General features: G+C 39.0%; 1 protein-coding gene across 10 annotated transcripts in view; it reads left to right on the top strand.

Annotated features, from left to right (window-relative positions):
* The window catches only part of SNAP91 (synaptosome associated protein 91), a 147,974-nt gene that overhangs the window by 102,796 nt on the left and 22,399 nt on the right, over nucleotides 1-22,779 (top strand). For 5 of the 10 annotated variants that reach the window (XM_044246305.1, XM_044246282.1, XM_044246330.1 and 2 more), the window contains 9 exons: nucleotides 4,562-4,669; nucleotides 5,326-5,583; nucleotides 5,789-5,866; nucleotides 6,041-6,112; nucleotides 6,565-6,648; nucleotides 7,936-8,019; nucleotides 17,082-17,216; nucleotides 18,674-18,823; nucleotides 22,521-22,551. In XM_044246305.1, the coding sequence (XP_044102240.1) occupies nucleotides 4,562-4,669; nucleotides 5,326-5,583; nucleotides 5,789-5,866; nucleotides 6,041-6,112; nucleotides 6,565-6,648; nucleotides 7,936-8,019; nucleotides 17,082-17,216; nucleotides 18,674-18,823; nucleotides 22,521-22,551 (1,000 nt within the window). The remainder of the gene's footprint in view (nucleotides 1-4,561; nucleotides 4,670-5,325; nucleotides 5,584-5,788; nucleotides 5,867-6,040; nucleotides 6,113-6,564; nucleotides 6,649-7,935; nucleotides 8,020-17,081; nucleotides 17,217-18,673; nucleotides 18,824-22,520; nucleotides 22,552-22,779) is intronic. The other 5 variants (XM_044246313.1, XM_044246320.1, XM_044246338.1 and 2 more) reach the window with 4 other exon arrangements.

The following is a 22,779-nucleotide window of genomic DNA, read 5'->3' on the forward strand; positions in this document are numbered from 1 at the left end:
TTTGGAATATTTTATTAAAAATAGCCAACCACTAGCAAAAGTTACAGTTATGCCTCTATAACTTCTGAGACCAAAAATTAAATTTTTAGCTTAACTTTATAAAACCAACTTCTTCACGTCTTCCCTTTCCCCCCATACAACTGGCATTGGGTCTGAGTGGTTTCTCATAGGCTTATGTTGACAGAAAAAACTTTAAGGAAAATATGAACAGTATAGATAACTATTTTGTGCTTAAACATTTCTATATCTTTAGCTATTTAGATTTTTGTTTTTCAGTACATTTGTAAGGAGCTTAATTGCCTTTAAGAAATCAATCAACTCCAGCTTGCTTCCCTCATGGCTCTCTAGAGTAATAAGGCCTAATATATTGCTTTGAAATAGTCTTTGCGCCATCATGCCATTTGTGATGATCACTAATTACTGATTTTTTTGCATTCCTCAAGCAGAAAAATCTGTATGTTTGTAAATATTGTCATGGCTTTTTCTGCCCTGAAATACAGATTTAAAAGACTAAAACTTCAGAAAGCCATCTAACTTAATGCCAAAGAATGGAGCCTTCCTTGGGATTTTACCAATATCTTTTCTAGGCATTTGGCTGTGGGTAGAGTGAGTACATCTGTAAATCTCATCACAATCATTTTTATTGATCTGGATAGTCCCATAAACTGTCTCCTGACCTCTGAGAGCTATAAAATTTCTATCATTTATGGTCAGAAGTCTATGTGTATCACTGTTAGGCACTTTTTGAGAATACTTCCTAACTTCTTTCATGCTCTTTATTGACTTATAAGGAATCATTTAGAGATGGGCCATGTAGTATGGCCATTTTTTTTCCTTAATCTGTATCACTAAAATGGGTAAGTGTTAGAACTCTTAAATATGTAAGGGCACCAGATATTTTGTTTATGTGAATTTTAAACATGCTCTCAAGGTTTTGTCTAGCTTGTACATCAATATTAAATAAATAGCTTTAGAAATAAGTTAAAGATCTTTCATTTCTGAAAAGTAGCTAATTTATTTTATGAATATGAAATGTTAAAACCATTGATGTTTTCTGTGCATTCTCATTATAGATTTAAAAAATAGGAAATGTCCATCAATTTTAAATACTCAGATACCCCACATAACATTTTAGTTATTTCAGTGTTTAAGTCATTAAAAACCTTTTTTCAGAAACATTGTATTTACTAAATGCTTTATTTTTTTAAAGTGAACTTTTAAGAAAAAATCTGCTTGCTGTGGTCATGCAGAACAAGACAGCAAGATAGTATTGTGCTTTTCAAAAAATCAGTAAAATTTACAAATACTGATGAAAATAAAAGACAAAGTTATTTAAAATATTCTATTTTTCACTTGAAAACTTTGCTAACAGCAGCACATTAATTTGTGACAACACAGGATTTTTCTAAGCATGAGAATACTAAAGTGAGACTAATTCCTCTACACATTCACCAGGGTACCCTTTCAATCACTTGTGTCAATTTGTGAGCAAACCTTCATGAGGACATAGTCTGTGGGCATGAAACCAAATGGCTAGAAAACAGAGAGCTTAGCTCACAAGCTGGCTTTCATTTGCACAAGTTTGTTGAGAAAATAATATAATCAACCTTCCTTAAAACCAGTACTTAAATATAGCTCTTAAAAGTGGATTTCATGTATAGAGTCTTATAACCTGGGACCTTTGGGGAAGACTTAGAATGGTGACTTTCAGGCTTTTGACAATGACTGAAATCTTTATGCCACATATGTGATATAAAGATGGCTTCTGTGACTGGAGAGGATGGGGAGAATTCATGTTGGAGAAAATGACAGCTATTTGAAATTTTTAGAAAGATAGTCACATGCTAAAAAATTAAAGAGAAAATTCTTCCTAGATTGCTAGAGGGGAAAGAAGACTGGTCTATAATGGTATCAAGGAGATGATTTTGCTGGGAAAGGTCTGGACTGGGTCCATAATTGTAGAACAGCCGGAACATGCATGTCCAGGAAATAGCACTTTTTGAAAATAAGCAAAATGTAAAAATGAACTGCAAATGGGTACCAAGGGAAAAAGACCTTAACTGGAAAAAGATTGAGTTTTCAGAACAGGAGGGATAATGCTGCCATAGATAATGAAAGAAAGCTGGTAGTAGAACAAGTTTTGCTTTATTTTCAACAAAAAAATTCTATTACCTCTCACAGTTCTGGAGCCCGCTGAGCTCTGCTAGACAATTGTCATTTAGGGTCTCCTTCCTGGCTAGTCAGGCAGTGGCTGGGGACAGCTGCAGCCTCGCTCATGCGGATCTCTCCCTCCTGGCCTGGAAGACTTAGCAGACAGGCCTGGAGCAGCTGGGCTCCTGACTCTAAGAGAAGTTCTGATGGGACTAGATGAATTTATAATGTCTAGTTTTAAGTAACAGGAGAAGCATTAAAAGGAGATGACAGGGAAGGAAAAAACCTCTTGTGAGGACATGGTTGCAAATATGGGTTTTGCCTACTTTCACAAAGGTAATAATTGAAGAGGCCAGCCCATGGGTATTTATTTGACCCCCCCAACACTGATATAACTGGTGTTTATTCCATCCTACAAAGACAAAACACAGCGTGGCATGGCTTGCAACGGTGCGGCATAGTACTTAAACACACAAACCTCTGTCAGTTTACAACCAAATCCTGACTCCACCATTTTGCCTGCTTTGTGATCTTAGTCGTCTCTCAGCGTCCGCAAGCTTCTGTTCTCTACCTACAAAGTGGAGATAATAGAAGTGATATTGTGAGATAGTTATAGGAATTAAATTTAATAATGTCCACAAAGTATTTACACAGTGACTGACACGTAAGTATTCACTAGTGTCCGCTATTACTGTTTTTACTAGTCCTAGTATTATTAGCCTTAGTTCAAGCTTTTATGAGAATAAAAAGAAAGAAAACAGACCTGACTTGTGGCAAAATGCTTTCAGCCCTGCCAGCATCCTCTTCTACTCTCTAGTGTTCTGCCCTGGCTCTTTGGCTTTTCGTACTGCTCTAGGCCCTCTAGTACAGTATCCTTAGCATTGCATCTGGGGAAGCAAGCCTGGCCTAGCTGCACTCCACTATTATTTGGCCTCTCCCCTGACAGACCCTTGGTCCAAATACATATTCCCTTGTGTAGCTGAGGGAAGAAAGCAGTTCAAATGAGTCTGTAAGATATGAATAACCGATTGTTTCATTGTGTCTTCTAAGGATATCTGTGTTTTTGTAAAGGACATTTTGACCCAAGTGACCAGTTTAGTGTGTGTTGTTCTCCTTAATGCCCGGCCTCAGCACAGGAAAACAGGAAAGAAAGTCTGTTTCGTACTAAGATCAGTTTAGACCATGCTGGGTTAAACTCAGAAACAAGTGTCCTGACTATAGGACTTCCTACAGCCTAATGTATACTACATAAATCTCCGAAAAAGGGTATACCGTGTAGCATTTCACAAGCCTATGTGATAAATCCTTCTTAATGGCCAGAGGAACTGTGTTCTAGGGAATATTTGTAGATATTGTGGAAGGCAGTATTTTAGGATGAGAAGTCTAGCAGGTAAGTGGTAGATTCTAGGTGGATATTTCTTGGAGTTTTCTTCTAAGCAAATCATACTTATGATAGCTTCATTATTTGTACCTTTGAACTATAGAATCACTTTGAAGGCTCCAGGATTATTATTTTTTTTTTTTACCAAATTCACATGGTTTACTGGCAGAAATGCATTGGGTGCTGTTTGTACACATCAGCCATTTATATACTGGGCATTTATAAACTGGGGCTGCCTGTATATTAATGGATTTTCTGCTATAAATAGTGATACGCTTATAGTCTTAAAGCATGAAACTATGTTTTTAGTTTGTTGAAAATAGATCATTTTCCAAATAATGAAAATAATACAACATTTTAAAACAATGATAAATTGAAGTTGAAATAAAGGCATTATTTTGTTATCTATTTCCTTAAATCTTTGGGTGTATCTGAAAATGTTTCTCAAGGATAAGTGAAGACTTAACTTTTTTATGAATACTTAGTAAACCTTTCATATTCACAGTGTAATTATGCCTGTACTAGACCATAAAAATTTTTTGAACTATAATTATTTATTTACATCACCATCATTTGTTTAATTTCATTGCCATTAAAGAAGACATCTATGATAGAAACCACCAAAGAGCCATCATGGTAACATAGTGAATAAGTGTTCACTGGCCACAAAAGAGTAAGGTCTTAAATCACGTAATAAAGTTATTTTGGGGTTATAATCTTCACATCCATTAATTTCTAATGTTACATAAAACATGCTTCTTGAGCCCTTATACAATGAGAATCTTGTTACCTGATGGATCCTAAAAGGGCCTCAGCAGTATAACCCTGTACCACTTGCATGGAACTAACATGAAGGAGCACAAAGAATCATGATTCTGTGACGCCACCAGTGCATGGGCCGTAAGAATGCATTTGAAGAAATTCATGTTGTATAAGGGAGCCTTTTCTGCAATTTAACTCGGTTCTTTTACGATATTTTCTTCTCTTTTTATTCCTTTAATTTCTGTTGTTTTACAAACCGCACCCAAGATGCCTTTGCAGCTTCTCCCGGGGAGGCCCCTGCAGCATCCGAAGGGGCCGCCGCGCCAGCGACCCCAGCCCCCGTAGCCGCAGCCCTTGATGCATGCTCAGGAAATGGTGGGTCGACAGTCGCGAGCAAGTCTGTTGTTTTCTGTGTCCCGATGTGAAATGCCCGTAGTGAGATGTGGCCATATGTTTTTCCGACTTTAAGTTCTTCTGAGTATAAAGGATCCTTCATCATAACTGACTCAGTAGTGCTGGCACTTAAAACATTAAGATGACGACGTGCATACTTAATCAAAATTGACAATTTCTCAAGATTGACAATTTTTGTCAGGGCAAGTATGCTCTCTTAATGTTTTTTTTTTTTTTTTTTTGTCCCCTCCTGCTGGATTGCACTCTTGTGTAGAGCTGAGTTCTACTATATAGGCATGTTTTAATGAATTTTTAAAGCTACCAAATTGCCCAGATTGAGGATTTGAAGAATAACAATCTCTGATCCTAGACCGTAGGCTTATCTTACATTGAAGCCTTTAAGTTCCTTAACTTGTGTTACCTACTAAATTTTCTTTTTTTTTTTTTTCTTTAGAAGAACATCCTAATCACTGAGCCTTGCTGATAGGAGAGTAGTTCAGTCCAAGCAGCCTAATGCCTAGCTAGTGTGTGAATATCTGTGTCAGGTGTCTCTTACCCATAGTTATGATGCCTCTGTCTCTCTTTCTTCTCTTTCCTCACTGATGCTGAATGTGTGTCTCGGCTTTCCTTTCCAAAAGACCCCTTTGCCCCGTCTGAAGGTAGTGCAGAGGCTGCGCCAGAGCTGGACCTCTTTGCAATGAAGCCACCTGAGACCAGTGTTCCTGTAGTTACCCCTACAGCTAGCACAGCCCCTCCGGTTCCCGCCACTGCTCCTTCTCCTGCTCCCGCTGTCGCAGCTGCCACTGCTGCCACTACCGCCGCCGCCACCGCCGCCGCCACCGCCACCACCTCCGCCACCACCACCGCCGCTCCTCCTGCTCTAGATATCTTTGGTGGTAACGTTTTGTTGTTGTTGAACTCTCTCCGTCTGGCACCTGTAAGGCCCCGCCTCCAGAACCCTCCCTGCATGACCACTGTGTAAACTCCACGCTGCTTGTCTCGGAATTGTCCCCCCGGGGCTCCTGCAGAACTGGGAAGCGATGCTGCTGTGTCAGGTGGGCTTGCGGAGTTGAGTAAAGGCGTGTGTGTTCTTGGTCTTAGATTTGTTTGAGGCCCCTCCGGAAGTCGCCGCGGCACCTAAGCCGGACACTGCGCCTAGCATAGACCTGTTTGGGACAGGTAAAAACCGAAGCCCCCCCCCCTTTTTTGCTTTTGAACGTTCATTTCCCCCCTGAGATTCTCATGACTGAACTCTTTGTGCTTCCCTGTGATAATGCGTTTGTTAGATATTTAACTTTGATTTCAGCTTTCTACTTACCTCTGCTTGGTTTTGGTTTGTTTCACTTTCGGAAGATGCTTTCTCCTCTCCACCACAAGGGGCCTCTCCTGTGCCTGAGAGTTCTCTCACTGCTGACCTCTTATCCGGTGAGTGCTCCTGCCAAGGCCAAACCGTCTGTCGTGTCTGGTGGGGGTCATGTGTGGAGAGGCAGATACCCAAACATTCAGGTTTGTCTGGAGTTCTTTGAAACTCAAAATCCACTTGGGGGGAAAAAAAGATCTCCTTTTGGCCCATCACCAACTGATGAGGTTCATAATTTCCAACCTAATGCTGGTGAAGAGAGACAACTCTGACCTCCCCTCCCGCCCCGCCCTACCGCGGCCCACACTAAACCCTCTGAGTTCAAGAAGGCAGATGTTATTTTCTTCTGCAAAGTGTGTATTTTTGAATCCATTTGCTTTGTCTTAACTGTTAAGACTATCTGCAGTCTTACCGCCTGCTGTTAAACTTGAAATCCTAAGAAGCCATCTGTCAGGGCTCATGGTTTCATTTTCCCTTGGGTGACGCACGATTTTCCCTGTTGTCTGCTTCACCACAGTGGATGCATTTGCGACACCATCTCCTGCAACCACTGCCTCTCCAGCAAAGGTGGATTCTTCGGGTGTGATAGACCTTTTTGGGGGTGCGTATCTCTCCTCCTTCAACACGAAGAGAGTCTTTATTTTCTTACCCCTCAGAAGAGTCTTTACATCCTCTCTTTCATTATATTCCATCATTTTTTCTTTGACTCCAAAGTTATTTCCATCTCTTCACTGTAAACTTAAGTTTCTAAGATCTTTTCCATTTCTTTGCCATCATCCTCTTCATCCTCATCCATTCGTCATAATTTTCAATGCATGCCTGACGGAACCAGATCATTTTTCATTTGAAGTCTTTGTGTTTTTAACTTTCTCTTCATTTTTATGTAGAATCAACTGTTTGGAATTTCCTTCTACTGTTGTTCCTTGGAGAACCTGATCTGTTGGCTACATCCACATTTCTGTGTTCTTAATTGCAATATACCCATTAACTCAATGATTTAGAATTGAAAACAAATAAGCCAGTCAAAACTGAGAACATAAGCCATATAGCCTTTCATTAATCTGTAGGGTTTATTGAGCTTAATGTTTTAAAATCCTTCCAAAGAACCAGAAGATGTTTCACTGCTTTAAATATATCTTCCCCCTTACTCTACATGTTAACTGAGGGCAGGGAGACGTACTGAATTAACTCTTGTACTACTCATTAGGGTGATGCCTTTTTGGTCATTTATTAGCAGTAAATTTATAGGGAAAAGCACAGGTTTGAAGTGATTTCTTCATGAATGTCCATAGATGTGTATGCCATAGGCTAAAAAACCATTCTCAGCAAGCAGAACCACACTGAGTACCTTACCTAGTATACGTGGAATAATCATGGTTTGTGCCATGATGGATACATGATGGGGACGATGGTGTCACAGTCTCTGACATTCAGGAGGTCAAAACATGGGGCAAATAAACACTGAACTCTGATAAATGGGTAGAAGTGTGATTGCTGCTGCTTGAGTTCAGTCTGTTAATTTTTTTTTCTAAATTTAATAGAGTTCTAAATGGGAAAATTCCATTGTATTGCTTTTGGGCAAAATTTTTTAAACCTTGGTCCTATTTGAAGAGATCACAAGATTTACACCAAAACTTTTATTCTTGAAAAAAAGAATTGTCTGACTCTTACAAAGGGGTGTTAATCTGCGATATTCCAGAACTCTTTTTTGAGAGAATAAACTGGTCAGAGTGTAATTCAGCTCACTCAGTCATTTCATATATCCACAGGTGATAAGTTCAGCCATACAGTGTCATGTCTATGCATTTCTTGGCAAAACACTTAATTTACTTACTGTACTTACTGTTCACACTCTTTTACTTTTGTGCTGCACATGGATAATGGGTAGATGCATTTGGAAGTAGTGCTTCTGAACCCCAACCTGCACCTCAGGCTGCTTCTAGTTCATCAGCGTCGGCAGACCTACTAGCTGGTAATTAATTAAATTAAAATAAAATGGTATTTTGTGGAAGTTAAGTTTGGATATATCTTTGTAAGTAACAGATATTTAAATTTCAAGGTGCATGTTTTCTTTCCCTTTTGAGACATAAAATTGAAAAACAAGACACTGTCTAATAGAAGGTTATCTCCCAGGATTTTATGAAATGAGTATAAAATCATAGTTGTATTCAGGTCACCCCTATGGCTCCTTGGATGCTCCCAAATTGCCTTACTTTCAGCAAGTACCTTTCTTTTTGTTTACTAAGAAAGTAATATGCTTATGCAGCACATTTTATCTTGTATTGCCTGTGCCCGTTTTTAAAGGAGTTTTTGTGGAAAGATACCATAATGTTTGACAACTGATTCTGTAACACGAATCACTCTAGGAGAAACTGTCAGATTTCTACCAGGGTTGAAGCGGCTGCTACCTATGCCACTTTTTTTTTTAACCAGTTGGGTTGCTGTTGTTGCTGTTAATTTTTAATCTGAAAACCTCTGGCGAGATCCCAGTTCACCAGGCCATAGTGTGGAGTAGACTGGTACGAGATGCCTAGGAGTATCACTTATTGACAGGATGGGATAGATAAAATGAAAGGTAACATTTCAAAGATGCAAAGATCGTAAAAGTCAACTATCAGTCTTCCTTGGAGGCCAGGCAAAGTGTGCTTAGTGATAACCAGATCAAGAAATTACTGTTTTTACAGGCAAAGCATTTGCCATTTGCAAGACCACAGTAGTGAGTTTCAGGCTGAGGTTATTGATCAAACTCAAAAGACACTGCTGGCTTTCCTCGCTCTGACTTGGCTTAGAAGTGGCTGTAGCAGGAAGTGCAGCAGTAGCATCAGTGAGGCCTCTGATACTCAGGCAGCTTCCAGTGTCCCTCCCTGGTCACCACAAGGGATATATTTTGGTCGTAAGGTCGTCAGGGGATTGATGAGAGTGTGGGTCACATGGGCATGAGGAAGTTGCCATGTTCAGAGTCTCTCAGTTTAAAATCCCTGCTGGTCACGTTACCCATGAAAGAGTTAATGACCTGGTGTTATTTTTTCATGTAATAAACAGTCCTGGCCAGGTATAGCAGGCACAGAACATTCATTCTTATTCTAATTAGTAGTGAGCAGTGACCTCACAAGAGGACCCCCGTCACCTTTCAGTATTGTAGGAAGTTTGGTATGAGGTCCAGTCTTCTCTCAAAAGCCCGGCAAGGGTAAGCACAGCCCAGCTGCTACCCTCCCTTTCCAGCTTCATTCAGACTGGCTATTCCACCGTCTTTCTCCGGGGCAGTAGCGGTTCGTTTGTCTGTCCTCGCTCCAGACTACCCTGGTTAAATATGACACTGCTGGTTGCTGAATCCACTTCATACCAGTGACTGCCAGCTGGTATTTTCCTGAATGGTGAAGAACCAAGGTTCTGCTGGAATGTTGCTGTGGACCTTGAAGCTGCAAATATGATAAGAGGCAGGGTGCCTAACACAAAACACAGTTGGTTATTTGGGGGAAAAAAATACTAGCTTGCCTGATTTTTCTTCTGGCCTGGGTATTCTTCATCGTAGCTTCAAACTGGCCACAGAAACCTTCAAGCTCTTTTTGCAGTTATAACTAAGGTTGAGACAGCATATGAAATCAAGTGTTCTGGCTTTTTGCAGAGTTCTGAGAAGTCTTTCTTTCTCTCTGGGTTACAGTGGCCCCAAAGAGGGGTTGTAAGCCTATCACACAGCAACCTGGCGGGAGCCTGGTCCACCATGTTAAGCATTTCCAGGGCTGCAAAGCCACATTGTCCTCATCCCATTTAACCTCCCTGTGCTTCCAGGGCTGAAACCTGAGATCTTGTGTTTCCAAAAGAGCAAAGAACACTGGAAGTAGGTGCAGAGAGGCCGGTCAAAGCGTATGGGAAAAGACAATGTTCCCTTTCAGTTCAAAGTCAGAAGTCAGTGGCAGAGCCAGGAGATTTGCTCCTAGGGGTGAGATAGGGTCTAAAAGGCATCTGGAACAAACAGGAAGAGTTCATCACTGGGAGCCCAAGCCCGGCAGCTCAGCTTTGTGTCCAGGAAAGCCCAAAAGGGAAGTACACAGAAAGTACAGGTTAGAACAATTCACCAAAAGCAAGCTTACATTGCTCAATTGCGTCGTCTGTCCTAAAATCTTGGTAAAATGGGAGAGAAAAGGAGGAAATTAGTGATGGAAGTGACAGTGTCTTTTTATACGTTTTATTGACTATACGTGTCCCATTTTTTCCACCGCAACATCTTGTGACTTTTTTAATGATGGGAAAGTATTAGTGCACATTTTCTTCTTTCTCTGCTTTTTTTTATTTAACTTTTAGTGTAAGTAGATGTGAATGGGTTTTAATGTCCATCTTTACAAACAGTTCTTTTTTTTCTGTAAGATTTTATTTATTTTTAAGATTTTATTTATTTATTTGAGAGAGGGCGAGAGCACGATTGGGGTGAAGGACAGAGGGAGAAGCAGACCCCCTGCTGAGCATGTAGCCCAGATGCAGATGCGGGGCTTGATCCTGGAACTCCTGGATTCTGACCTGAGCCAAAGGCAGATGTTTAACCAACAGAGCCACCCAGGCACCCCACTTTACAAACAATTCTTATAATTTAATTTGTACATATCTGAGTCTGATTTACTTGGCAGGAGGCCAACTGTTCTTTTAGCTTATATCCTGATGTAAGAGATTTTTATTCTAATTTCTCTAGGTCTTAATTATTTGGCCTAGTTTTTCATACTTCTGTTTTGCTTCTAGAAAAACATTTCTCTTACTTGTTTAGGAGAAAACAGCAATAACCCATGGTCTCATTGAAAAATATCATGTAATATCAATATAATTTTAAAGACGAGCTAGAAGCAAATTTCCTAGCCAAAAAAAAAAAAAAAAAAAAGAACTCCTAATGTACACAGTATAAAATCCCAGTCACGCTTAAATATATTTAATCTAGCTGACAGTGGCTATTTCAGAGTTTTCAGATTGCCCAGATATTTCTGTTCAATGAATATCAGTGGTAGAACAAATACTTGGGGCACTGTGCTATGGTAATCTGCAGTGAAGCTTAACATGTGGTATACTTGGGGCGCCTGGGTAGCTCAGTGGGTTAAGCCTCTGCCTTCAGCTCAGGTCATGATCTCCGGGTCCTGGGATCAAGTCCCGCATTGGGCCCTCTGCTCGGCAGGGAGCCTGCTTCCCCCTCTCTCTCTGCCTGCCTCTCTGCCTATTTGTCCTCTTGCTCTCTGTCAAATAAATAAATAAAAATCTTTTTTAAAAAATGTAGTATACTTGTGTGGGTGTCTATGGGGAGAGACCAGTTAAGTCCACAAGCTGTTGAAATAAAGAGGAAGTTTGTTTGTTTTGTTTTGTTTTTTTAAGATAAATGAACCCAATCATAGACAACAAAGAAGTCCACAAATATCAGGTTCCAAGTAGGAATTTGAACCAATAAAGAGAGAGAGATGTATTCTGTGAGTCTTTAGACTCTTCTATTATTGGCTTTTAGTAATAAGACTATTTTGTGAGAATAAAAAGAAAAAATACACATATACAATAATGGAATAATGCTGAACAGGGGCTCTTGCTCCTCAAAAATTTTTTGAGGGAGGGGCACCTGGGTGGCTCAGTAGGTTAAAGCCTCTGCCTTCAGCTCAGATCATGATCCCAGAGTCCTGGGATCGAGCCCGCATTGGGCTCTCTGCTCATAAATAAAATCTTTTAAAAAAAATTTTTTGAGGGAATAAACTTACATATATGTAACAAGGGAAATGCATAAATATGTAGTATAATCAAATATTCAAAATGATTTTTAGAGATTTTAAGGCAAAAATAAAGAATCGTCAAATAGAACTGCCCTATGACCCAGCAATTGCACTACTGGGTATTTACCCTAAAGATACAAACGTAGTGATCCAAAGGGGCACGTGCACCCGAATGTTTATAGCAGCAATGTCCACAATAGCCAAACTATGGAAAGAACCTAGATGTCCATCAACAGATGAATGGATCAAGAAGATGTGGTATATATACACAATGGAATACTATGCAGCCATCAAAAGAAATGAAATCTTGCCATTTGCGACAACATGGATGGAACTAGAGCGTATCATGCTTAGCGAAATAAGTCAAGCAGAGAAAGACAACTATCATATGATCTCCCTGATATGAGGAAGTAGTGATGCAACATGGGGGCTTAAGTGGGTAGGAGAAGAATCCATGAAACAAGATGGGATAGGGAGGGAGACAAACCATAAGTGACTCTTAATCTCACGAAACAAACTGTGGGTTGCTGGGGGGAGGGGGGTTGGGAGAAGGGGGGTAGGGTTATGGACATTGGGGAGGGTATGTGCTTTTGGGTAAATTGGAAGGGGTGGTGAACCATGAGAGACTATGGACTCTGAAAAACAATCTGAGGGGTTTGAAGTGGCGGAGGGGTGGGAGGTTGGGGTACCAGGTGGTGGGTATTATAGAGGGCACGGCTTGCATGGAGCACTGGGTGTGATGAAAAAATAATGAATACTGTTTTTCTGAAAATAAATAAATTGAAAAAAAAATAAATAAAGAATCATCTCAAAATTGTGGAAGAAAGATTTGTCAAAAATTGTTATATAATTTAAAATAAGAAAACAGACTAAATAGATAGTCTTTTACACTGGGCCTATCTCTCCTAAAAATGGTTATTCTTCTTTATTCAAATTTACTTGTAGCACTGTCAAATAATACCAATTCGAGAACTGAACTGTTCATGAAATATCATCTTAGTCATCTTCTGCCCCTGGAGTAAAAATGTCAGATTCTGTTTGGTGTACCCAGCATGGTAGAACCAGAGAATATTCTAGAAAAGACAACTTTTTGTGCCAGTGAGAACAGACTCAAGAAATAACTCTCTCCAAATCATTTGTTATTATTGGTAGGATACAGATATTATCTATACCTCAAGTGAAGTCTGACTGGAAACTTGAAAGTTTAGTTTATATCAAATAAAAGGAAGTATTGTTTTATACAGTGCAGAATAAAGCTCTCAGATGCCCCAGCTAAAAATGTAGATGTCTAAAATATATAGCTTAGTGGATGACAGATGTAAAAATGGATTATTAAGGGAGATTAGGTGTATTATGCCTAACTTCTCAGGTTGACATCAAGCAAGAAAACCATGTTTTTCAATAATAGACACAATTCTGGGGTGACTGCACCATAGATTTGTACTAGTATAGGAATATGCCACATCCTATCTTTAATTCTAAAGACAGTGAATAATGGGAATGATATAGGCCAGTCTCATGAGACCCTTTGTAGTTTGGCATTCTCTGTTAACCAAATGACACAGATGACTTTTTAGCAGAGCCACAGAGGTCTTTGAGCTGATTTAAAATATAAATATGTTTAGCGTGGAATTAGTAACTAGTAATATCCACTGAATGGGAAGATCTACAGAGAACAGTTCTTTCATGCTGTGGTTGGGGTGGGGGAAGCTATCTGAAATGTGCTGGACAAAAGGGTATTAGTCCTGGAGATAATAACTACCTCAGATTGACCTTAGTAAATGGAATGTGTTAACAGCTGACTACATTACAGAGTAATTGAGGTGACATTACCTTTAACATAATGGAGCAAACCTGAGTGTGGTGGTAGTATATGTGGGAGTGTGTTTATCTACCAGTAGTTTTAAAATTTCACTCTCCTGACCCAAGTGGTATATTTTATCAACTGTGACTGTCAGTTTTGATATGTCAGTTAATATAGCTTCCTTAAGTGTGCAAGCTCTTTCCTTTAGGAAGGTAGATTCATAAGACAAAGACAGTGCATCTGTAGGAGTTTGACCACTTGAAGAGAGACAATGATTCAGTTATAGTGGAAGACAGTCCAAATATGCCTGTAGGATATCCAGGAGCCTACTGATTGTTACCTTAATTCCATAGAACATCTCTTTTAATATAATTTAGAACCATATAGGAAGAAAGAGTACTGGTTTGGGTTTTCTTTTTACTTACCTCTATTCCAGGACTCTAAAACTTTTCATTTGACACAGGGAATTCCTTTTACTAATGTCTATAATTTTCCTATTTAACCCTTCATTCAGAGTATAGCAATAGATTTTTTCTTTAAGTTAATCAGTTGGTTATTTTATATCACTTTATAGCTTTTTAATTAGTCTAGATTTGTGAGGGCACCTACTTCATAAGAACTGAATATATTGGGAAAAGAAATCTTTCTAGACCTATGTCAAGTTTATAAGCCTACAAGAGAGTACAACTCTGGAGTTATTCCCAGCTGTGGAAAAGAGGCCACGTAGTATTGTAGTGAAAAACCCAAACTCTGGAAGATTCCTGTGTGGAATTCTGGCTCTCGTTTGCCCTCATTTGACCTTGGGCAGGTTACTTAACTTCTTTGGCCTCAGTGTTTTCATATGTGACACTTCACAGAGTTGTGAGGATTAGATGAGCTAATGTATGTTTTAGTTTGAACAATGTAAACCTGCTGTTTATGTAGAACCAAAATGCTCAAATATTAGCAATCCATATGGTTCATAAGGCTCAACCTAAAAAAATGCTTAGAATAGTGACCCTGGTGGTATGAGGTGCGTTTCATGCCAGTGTTGGCTTTATCCTTCCCTTTCTTGGAGAAGTCACTGATTTTTTTGTTTGTTTGTTTCATTATTCACCTGTGGATGTGATCTACTTATGAAACTCAGCAGTACTAAGCTGATGAACCTTGTGTAAATGCCTATTTTTCTCTCTCTACCACTGAATCTTGGGTGGATACGTTACCTCCCCTTTGTATCCCTTCTTCCTGTCATGGAAAGACAGGATTGAATCAGATGATGAAAAGGCTTTCTCCAACATTCATATGCTGTGATTCTAGAATAATTTGTCCCTTCTTGGTCAAGTTTTCGAAACTAGGAGCCAAGAACACTTGTCCCCACATTCACCTATAACAAAGAGAACCACACCATAGAAAAATTGCTTAAATTAACCACAGCCATATTCCAGCTTGAGATGTGGGATGTTTCTAAGAAGTCAACATCAACACAACCATCGTTCTCCCTAAAACCAAAGGATCCCAGCCACAAAAATACTTCCTTCTAGCCCATTTTTGCTTCATAGTGTAGTTCTTAAAAATCTGGAGAATGTCTTTTCTTCAGTTAGAAAAGTTACATAATGCCTATGTCACTAAAATACTAAAACCACTTCAGGGTAGCCAGTGGGAACTTTAAAGGCCATCCTCTATTAGGTAGCAATTTTTCCAAACTGCATTTTTTTTTCATACATATACAAGAAAAGCCTAAACTTGTGTCATTATCAGTGTCTGGGAGCAACATGACTTGAACATTATTCCCAGCTGTAGAAAACAGTCTCCGGAGAATTTCAGTGAAGTCATTTTCAAACTTATAAACTAGTTCAATAGAATGAAAGTTTAAGGATTTTTTAAAGTATTCTTCATGTTTTTGCAAGCAGTTTGTGAAAGAGAAAATGTGGCTAGATTGGAAGGAATATTTATAACCCAATAAATATAGAAAAGACTTCTAGAAGTAATACATTCTTTGGTAATAGACTGTCTTCTAGTGTCTTACTAAGAAATTCCTGCCTTATAAAAATATATGTTTATAAAAAATAAAAAAAAATCGCTGCCTTCACCGGTTACGTGTTTATACAGAAGCAGTGCAGAATGAGATTTGCTTCTGCTTCACTCTGTTGTTTGAGAGACATTATTTGCTTCCAGCCTTCAAAAGGTAAATAATTTTAAGTTTGGTTACTTTACAATGGCATTTGATTTCTCCTCAGCTTTTCTACTCCGAAGTATCAATATTCGGTAAACATTAATTCAGTGTTTTAGGGATTGTGCTGAATACTAGTGAAAAACAGGAGAAGACAGCTCCTGACACTAAAAAGCCATCCCCAGAGCAGAGGCTTCGGGTGGGAATAAAGACACGTGGTGGGAATGGGGTGAAGATGTGTATCAGACACAGAAGAGTTAACTCCGACATATTTGGGGTGCAGGGTGGGCGGAGCTGTGGCTGCCTGCAGGGTGCGAGAGCTTCAGTCCGGAGTGAGCCTCTGACTCCCACTGTTGGTGTTAGGGAAGTATCCTGGTTTGCAGGGAGGGGAACAGAGACAGAAGAGCTTGATTGCTCTACAAAGGAATCTGCATGATCTGAATCTGAGAGTTACAGAGAGCCAGTGAAGGACTTCAGGGAAGTAACTTTGTCAACGTTTTCTACTCAGAAGGATCACTCTAGCTGCAAGGCAGAGACTAGATTGGAGGAGGTCCACACCGAAAGCGGGAAGCCCCTCTGGGTGGCTGTTTATAAATCCTGAGAGCTGATCTGGGGAAGCCCACACGTAGCAGTAGCAGCAATGGGACTAGAACGTGTATGAAGGTTATTAAGGAGGATTTGGCAGAAGAGTGCATGCCTATTTTTCTGATTTGTGTTTTATTATCATACTGAGCCAGTGTGTACAACTAAGCATGTTCTATCTACCCAGTATTGTGATTTGAAGAAACAAAGTTGATCTTACTGAAGTTAATGAAGATAATGAAATTATCTCAATTTTAACCCTAGTGAGAACTTCTTAGCTTTATGTAGCTCCATTGTAGTAAGACTTGGTTGCCACAGGTTTTCTTAACAAGGGTGTGTATTCTTAAGTGCTTCCTTCTAATTAACTTTGATCTCACTGATACATGGCAAAACTGACCATTCCCGGAGGGGAGGTTGGGGGGGAATGAGGCTGTGACATGGGGGATGGGGATTAAAGAGTACACTCAGCATGATGAGCTGCATAATGTATCGAAGTGTTGGTTCACTGTACTGTACTCCCAAAACACTAGTGTAACACTGAATGTTATCCTTCAATTTTGAAAATCTTTTAAAAGTACATGACAGATGCCAAGACACATAAAAAACTTTTAAAAACACTACCCAGTTTTACTGACTTCTCGTCTCTCTACATGCATTCAGTCCCTTTTCAGTGTCCTATAATTCATCCTGACTGTTTTTCTGGCCTTTACCCACCTTTAGTTGTTTCTGCTTATATTTTTCTGGAACTGTTTTTTTTTTCCCCCCAGGATTTGGGGGTTCTTTTATGGCTCCTTCTCCATCACCAGTGACTCCCGCTCAGAATAACCTGCTACAGCCCAACTTTGAGGCAGCTTTTGGAACAACGCCTTCTACTTCTAGCAGCAGCTCCTTTGACCCATCAGGTGAGGTGGCGATTTTCAAATGTTCTTTTCATTTGTTTCGACTGTACACTAGCCCACCTGAGGTTAGTGTAATACCAGGAAACTTACAAGCAGATACTGAGTGGTGACCTGGTTTTAAAACTTAAATAAGTCTCTTGGGCTGTATTTTAAGTAAATATTTTCAGTACATTTTGGAAGATTTGAGGATAACCTGTAATCCTTTTCTGTGTTTCTTTTTTAAATTTTAGCAGAAATCTACCACCACACACACCATCTGTTTGCATGAGCTTACATGCACGTGGTTTAGAGATGGTTAAGGGAAAACAAACACTTCATGCAGTATCTGAATGTGTGAACACTCCCTCTGATGTTGCTTACACCCTCTGAAGCTTGCATGGCCCTCGGTTTTATAAAGTTGGGACACAAATAGTATTCTTTGCCTGCCTTTAATCTTTCATCCTGCTGTCATTTTGTTTGTATTCTCTTCCATTCTACTCTTCCCATGCTGGGTCCTTACTACAAATTTTCAATTGGTGAGTTTTTGGCAATTAAATGTGTTTCAGAAAACAGCCTAAATATATCCCCTGCCTGACAATTTGGTTGCTTCTGTTGCCAGTGCCTAGTTGAATGCTGTCCTTTTCCGATTTAGAATCACTGTACAGTAGTATTGATAGTAAATATTCATAGCTTTTTAATGAAAATTAACCACAAAAATTTTGACAAGGATAAGATACTAGCAACAATTTATGCAAATCCTCTGCATCTGTATTTTGAACGTTGTTTCTGTATTCTAGGAACTAAACAAGTTGGTAATTTGTTATATAGTGATTCCTTAGTTAAAATAGTTTTTCCTTTAAACATTCCTTTAAAGTTAGAATCAAAATTGCCTGCTTATAATGAGGGAAGTTGTCAAAATGTTTACTTCTAAAATATGGTCAACTGTTTGTCAGATACTTATTACTATGTCCTGCCCATTAGATCAGGTTTTATTCCAACACTGACTTCACAGGAAACCAGGAGATCCGCTGCCTGTATAGAGCAGCGTTATAATAAAGGCATATATATTATCTAATTTAATCTTCACAATAAAACTATGTAGTAGTAGTACCCTCCCTGTTTATAGATGAGAAAACTAAAGCTTTGATGTTAACTTTCTCAAAGTCACACAGCTAGTGAGGCATGCACCTAAATTTGAACCTAATTCTGACACCAAAATCTGTGCTCTTTCTTTACATTACACAGATATTTTTTTTCCATCTTTGTTTATGTTTACTAGTAATTCTGTACTTTATGAGTAGACATATGTAGAAATGTTCTTCTTGGTGTTATAGTCATAAAAAGTGTCAATTACGTGCCTTCTTTTGTAAGATTGTATATTTACTTATAGTTTTTCAGAAAATAATTTCCATTTAATTTTGCATATGGCCTTTTTTTTTTTTTTCCCCATTCATCCTGAACATGGTCTATTTGATTTCCAGTGTTTGATGGTCTAGGTGATCTACTGATGCCAACCATGGCACCAGCTGGGCAGCCTGCACCCATTTCAATGGTACCCCCCAGTCCAGCTATGGCAGCAAGCAAAGCCCTTGGGAGTGACCTTGACTCATCTCTTGCCAGCTTAGTAGGCAGTGAGTAATACAGTTTTTTTGTTTGTTTCTTACTATATCCTGTGCAGTTTTTTTCCTCTATCTCTTTATATGTATTATTTTTCTGGATTCATGTATGGCTGAGAATATCAAGGAGCGGACAGAAATTCTTAGTGCTTTACCCAGTACAGTTCCTTGGAAGATAAACAGTTCCTTTGCCATTGTCTCACAAGCAGTACCCATGCCATTTTTAATCTAAATTACTAAAGGTATAATTAGCATATGCAAGTGTGAAACCAAGAACATTAAGTATTAAGTAAGCATTTAATTTTTTAGTTCACTTGTATATAAGAGCATAGAGTAACTTAAATATTGACAATTGAGCATCCATATGATTTTAAGTTATTCACTGAACAAATACTTGTTGAGTACCAAGCACTCTTCCAGGCTCTAAAGATAAATCAGCAAACAAAACAGGTATAATTTCTGTTCTTAGGGTACTCAGCAGGGGGAGAGACAAACAATATTTTCAAATAAACAAATTCTATAGTATGTTAAGTCATAAGTGCTATGGAGAAGAAACAGAGCAGACAAGGAGGAATTGGGAATACTGCAGAGTGGGAATTAGAGTAGGTCTCACTGAGAAGGTACAATTTGAGCTAAGATTTGAAAGGAGAAGAATGAGCCACATGGATATCTGAAGGAGAATATTTGCAGGCAAAGGAGATAGCCAGTGCAAAGGCACTGGGGCAGAAAACTGCCTGGCATAGTCAAGGAACAACAAGACCAGAGGCTGGACATGAGCAAGTGAAAGAGAGAATCCTAGGAGATGAGGGCAGCTGGTATAAAGACTGTCCTATTCTTTTAACTCTGAATTTGATTTTTCATTAAGGTGAATGGGTTCACCACTGCAGATACCTTTCATTTTTCTCACGGATTTAGAAGGTCCTTGGTATAGACTTTTTTTTCCCTATGAATTATCCAATGGACATATTTTTCCCATTCATTGTCCCTGGCCTGGGCATCCATGAAAATACTTTGATGACACCCATAGAGAGGTTATTTGAGTATTCCTACTCTAAAATTTCATCTTGCTGAAGGCTAGTTGGCTAGTGGTAACTGCTTTTGCTGGCACTCCAATGTATCATCCATATTCTCCTTTAGAAATAAAGGATTTAAACCTCTAGCTGCTGAGAGTACATTTTTTATTGCAAAGCATAGCAAGAGAGAATATTTTTGAGTAATTAAATTGCTATGTATCCTGATTATAGTATTGATTACATGAATTCATTTATTACCAAAATTTATAGGAATGTAACAACACCCCCCCCCAAAAAAAACCCACTGATTTTCTCTACAGATAATTTTTTTTTTTTTAATTAAAATATCTTCCAGGGCACTGGGGTAGCTCAGTCAGTTAAGTGTCCAACTCTTGATTTCAGGTCAGGTCATGATCTTAGGGTTGTGGGATCAAGCCTCACGTCACTCAGGATTCTCTCTCTCCCTCTCCTGCCCCTCGTGCTCTCTCTCTCTCTGAAATAATAATAATAAAATAATAATTAAGCTTTCCTTCAAAACTGAAAAAAATTATCTCCATACTCCCTACCAATATTCTAGTTTTTTTTTTTATAGAAATTGACAAGCTGAACCTAAAATTCATATGGAAATACAAGGAAGTCAGAATAGCCAAAAACTCTAAATAAAAAAGCATAACCTTGGAAGATTCACACTTACTGATTTTAAAACTTACTACAAAGCTATAGTCATTAAGCAATACTGCTGCACAGGATAGGGCATATACCTCAATGGAATAGAATGACAGTCTAGAAATAAACTTAAGTATCTGTGCTCAATTGATTGTCAGTGAAGGTGCCAAGACAATTCAATACGAAAAGTTTTCTTTTCAACTAATGGTGCTGGGCCAGCTGGATACCCACATGCAAAAGGATAGAGTTAGATACCTTGCCTTCTCCAAAATAATTAATTAATTCACAGTGGATGAGAACTAAATGTAGGAGCCAAAACTATTAAACTCTAAGAAGAAAATGTATTAGTAAATAAATCTTCATGACCTTGGATTGGGTAATGTTCTTAGATATGACACCAAAAGCACAAGCCATGATAGATAAAAATAGATAAATAGAACTACATTAAAATTAAAAACTTTTGTGCTGCAAATGACACTATCCAGAAAGTGAAAAATAACCTACAGAATGGGAGAAGGTATTTGTAGAACATATATCTGATAAGGAACTTATACCCAGAATAAATAAAGAACTCTTACAACTCAATCATGAAAAAACAAATAACCCAAATTTAAAATGGTCCATGATTTAAATGGGCATTTCTGCAAAGAATATAGACATGCGGCCAATATGCACTTGAAAAGATGCTCCACACCAGTCTTCTGGGAAATGCATATCAAAACCATGTGAGATGCCACTTCTTACCCAGGAGGATGGCTATAATTAGAAAAGACAATAACCAATGTTGATGAGAATGTCTCTAACACATCTGCGGATGGCGGATGAAAATGTGACTGTGGAAAGCAGTTTGGCAGTTTCTCCAAATGTGAAATAGACTTACCCGTAGGCAGAGAGTGCACCACAGGACTAGCCTAGAACGCTTTTCCCCCACACCTCTGCTCAGCTTCATGCAAATCTCAACCTTCTCCATGAGGCCTTCCCTGAGCACTTGTTTAATGCTGCCTATCCCTCACCTTCATCCTACGGACCAGATCCCGGGCACCCTGGTCTTCCTTTGCTTTTTCCCATGGGCTTTCCTAACACCTTCTAGGGTTCTATATAATTTATTATTTTATTGTTTTATTGTCTATCTCACCCTATTAGAATACAAATTTCTCCAGAGCCGGGATCTTTGTTTTCTTCACTAATATATCCCAAGTGCTTAGAACAGTGCCTGGCATCTGTAGAGACTCAATCAATATTTGCTGAAGTAGTAAAGGAATTGAGATTAGAGTAGCATGGATAAGCCAGTTGGGTCAGGAGTCCCCAAGACCACCTTCTCTCAGAGGACGCAGCACATGGGTGTCCTCCCAGCTAAGACCTACTAGAGCAGCATGGTGAGGATATGCAGCTGGGTCATCAGGGAAAAAGACAAAGCCAAGCTCAGAAGAATCCACGTGCTGACGTCCTTATGCTCTCCCCTTCCCATGAGGGGAAAAGCATAAGAAAATGCGGCAACACACATGATGTTTCTGCCCACGGAAGCCCTATAGAGACCTATAAACACCCGGGGGTTTTACTGGATGCTAATCAGGTACTCTGCCTGACATGGCCCCAAATTTCAGTCTTGTAGAAGGAAAGCAGGTGTACAGCACAAACCACATGGTTTGTACAAGCAGTTTAGACACTGTAAAACCACCCATATCATTAGGAAAAGTGATCTCTCGGTATAGAGAACAGTTTACTGAGCTGGGTCCCAGAGGCCAGGCACACAGGCCTTTCTAAGAGCACAGTCTTGAGCCTGCTCTGTTTCCTCTTTCCTGGACACCAGTTGACATTAAAATGTGATCCTTAAGTATAAGGTGAAGTAAAAGAAAATGTTAGATTTCTGAACATGTTTCCTAACATAGTTTCTCCTTTGTCAAATTGAATACAGTCATTCTTAGGCAAAATATGGACTTTTTCTAGACCTCTGAATCTTTGATCTTTTAAATGTCATATCATTTAAGCTGAGTATAGAGGTTTAAATTCTGTTTTCTTTTATCCCTTTATAGATCTTGGAATTTCTGGTACCACATCCAAAAAGTAAGTGTTTTTGAAATTACCTGGTTTTCTTGTGACCGTGTATTTATATTTATTTAAGACTGTTAACCTCATTGAAGCAATAACTCACTCTCGAGCTAGGTAATTTCAAAATTGGTTTTTATTATATTCTGGATTTTTGTTTTTGTTGTTATTCTGCTGGAACCTCCAAACTGTTGGCTCTACAATGAAAAGAGACAACAATCTATTTCAGTCTCCAAGATTGCCACT

Source organism: Neovison vison, chromosome 1 (assembly GCF_020171115.1).
Source record: "Neovison vison isolate M4711 chromosome 1, ASM_NN_V1, whole genome shotgun sequence".
In the NCBI taxonomy this organism is placed as follows: domain Eukaryota; kingdom Metazoa; phylum Chordata; class Mammalia; order Carnivora; family Mustelidae; genus Neogale; species Neogale vison.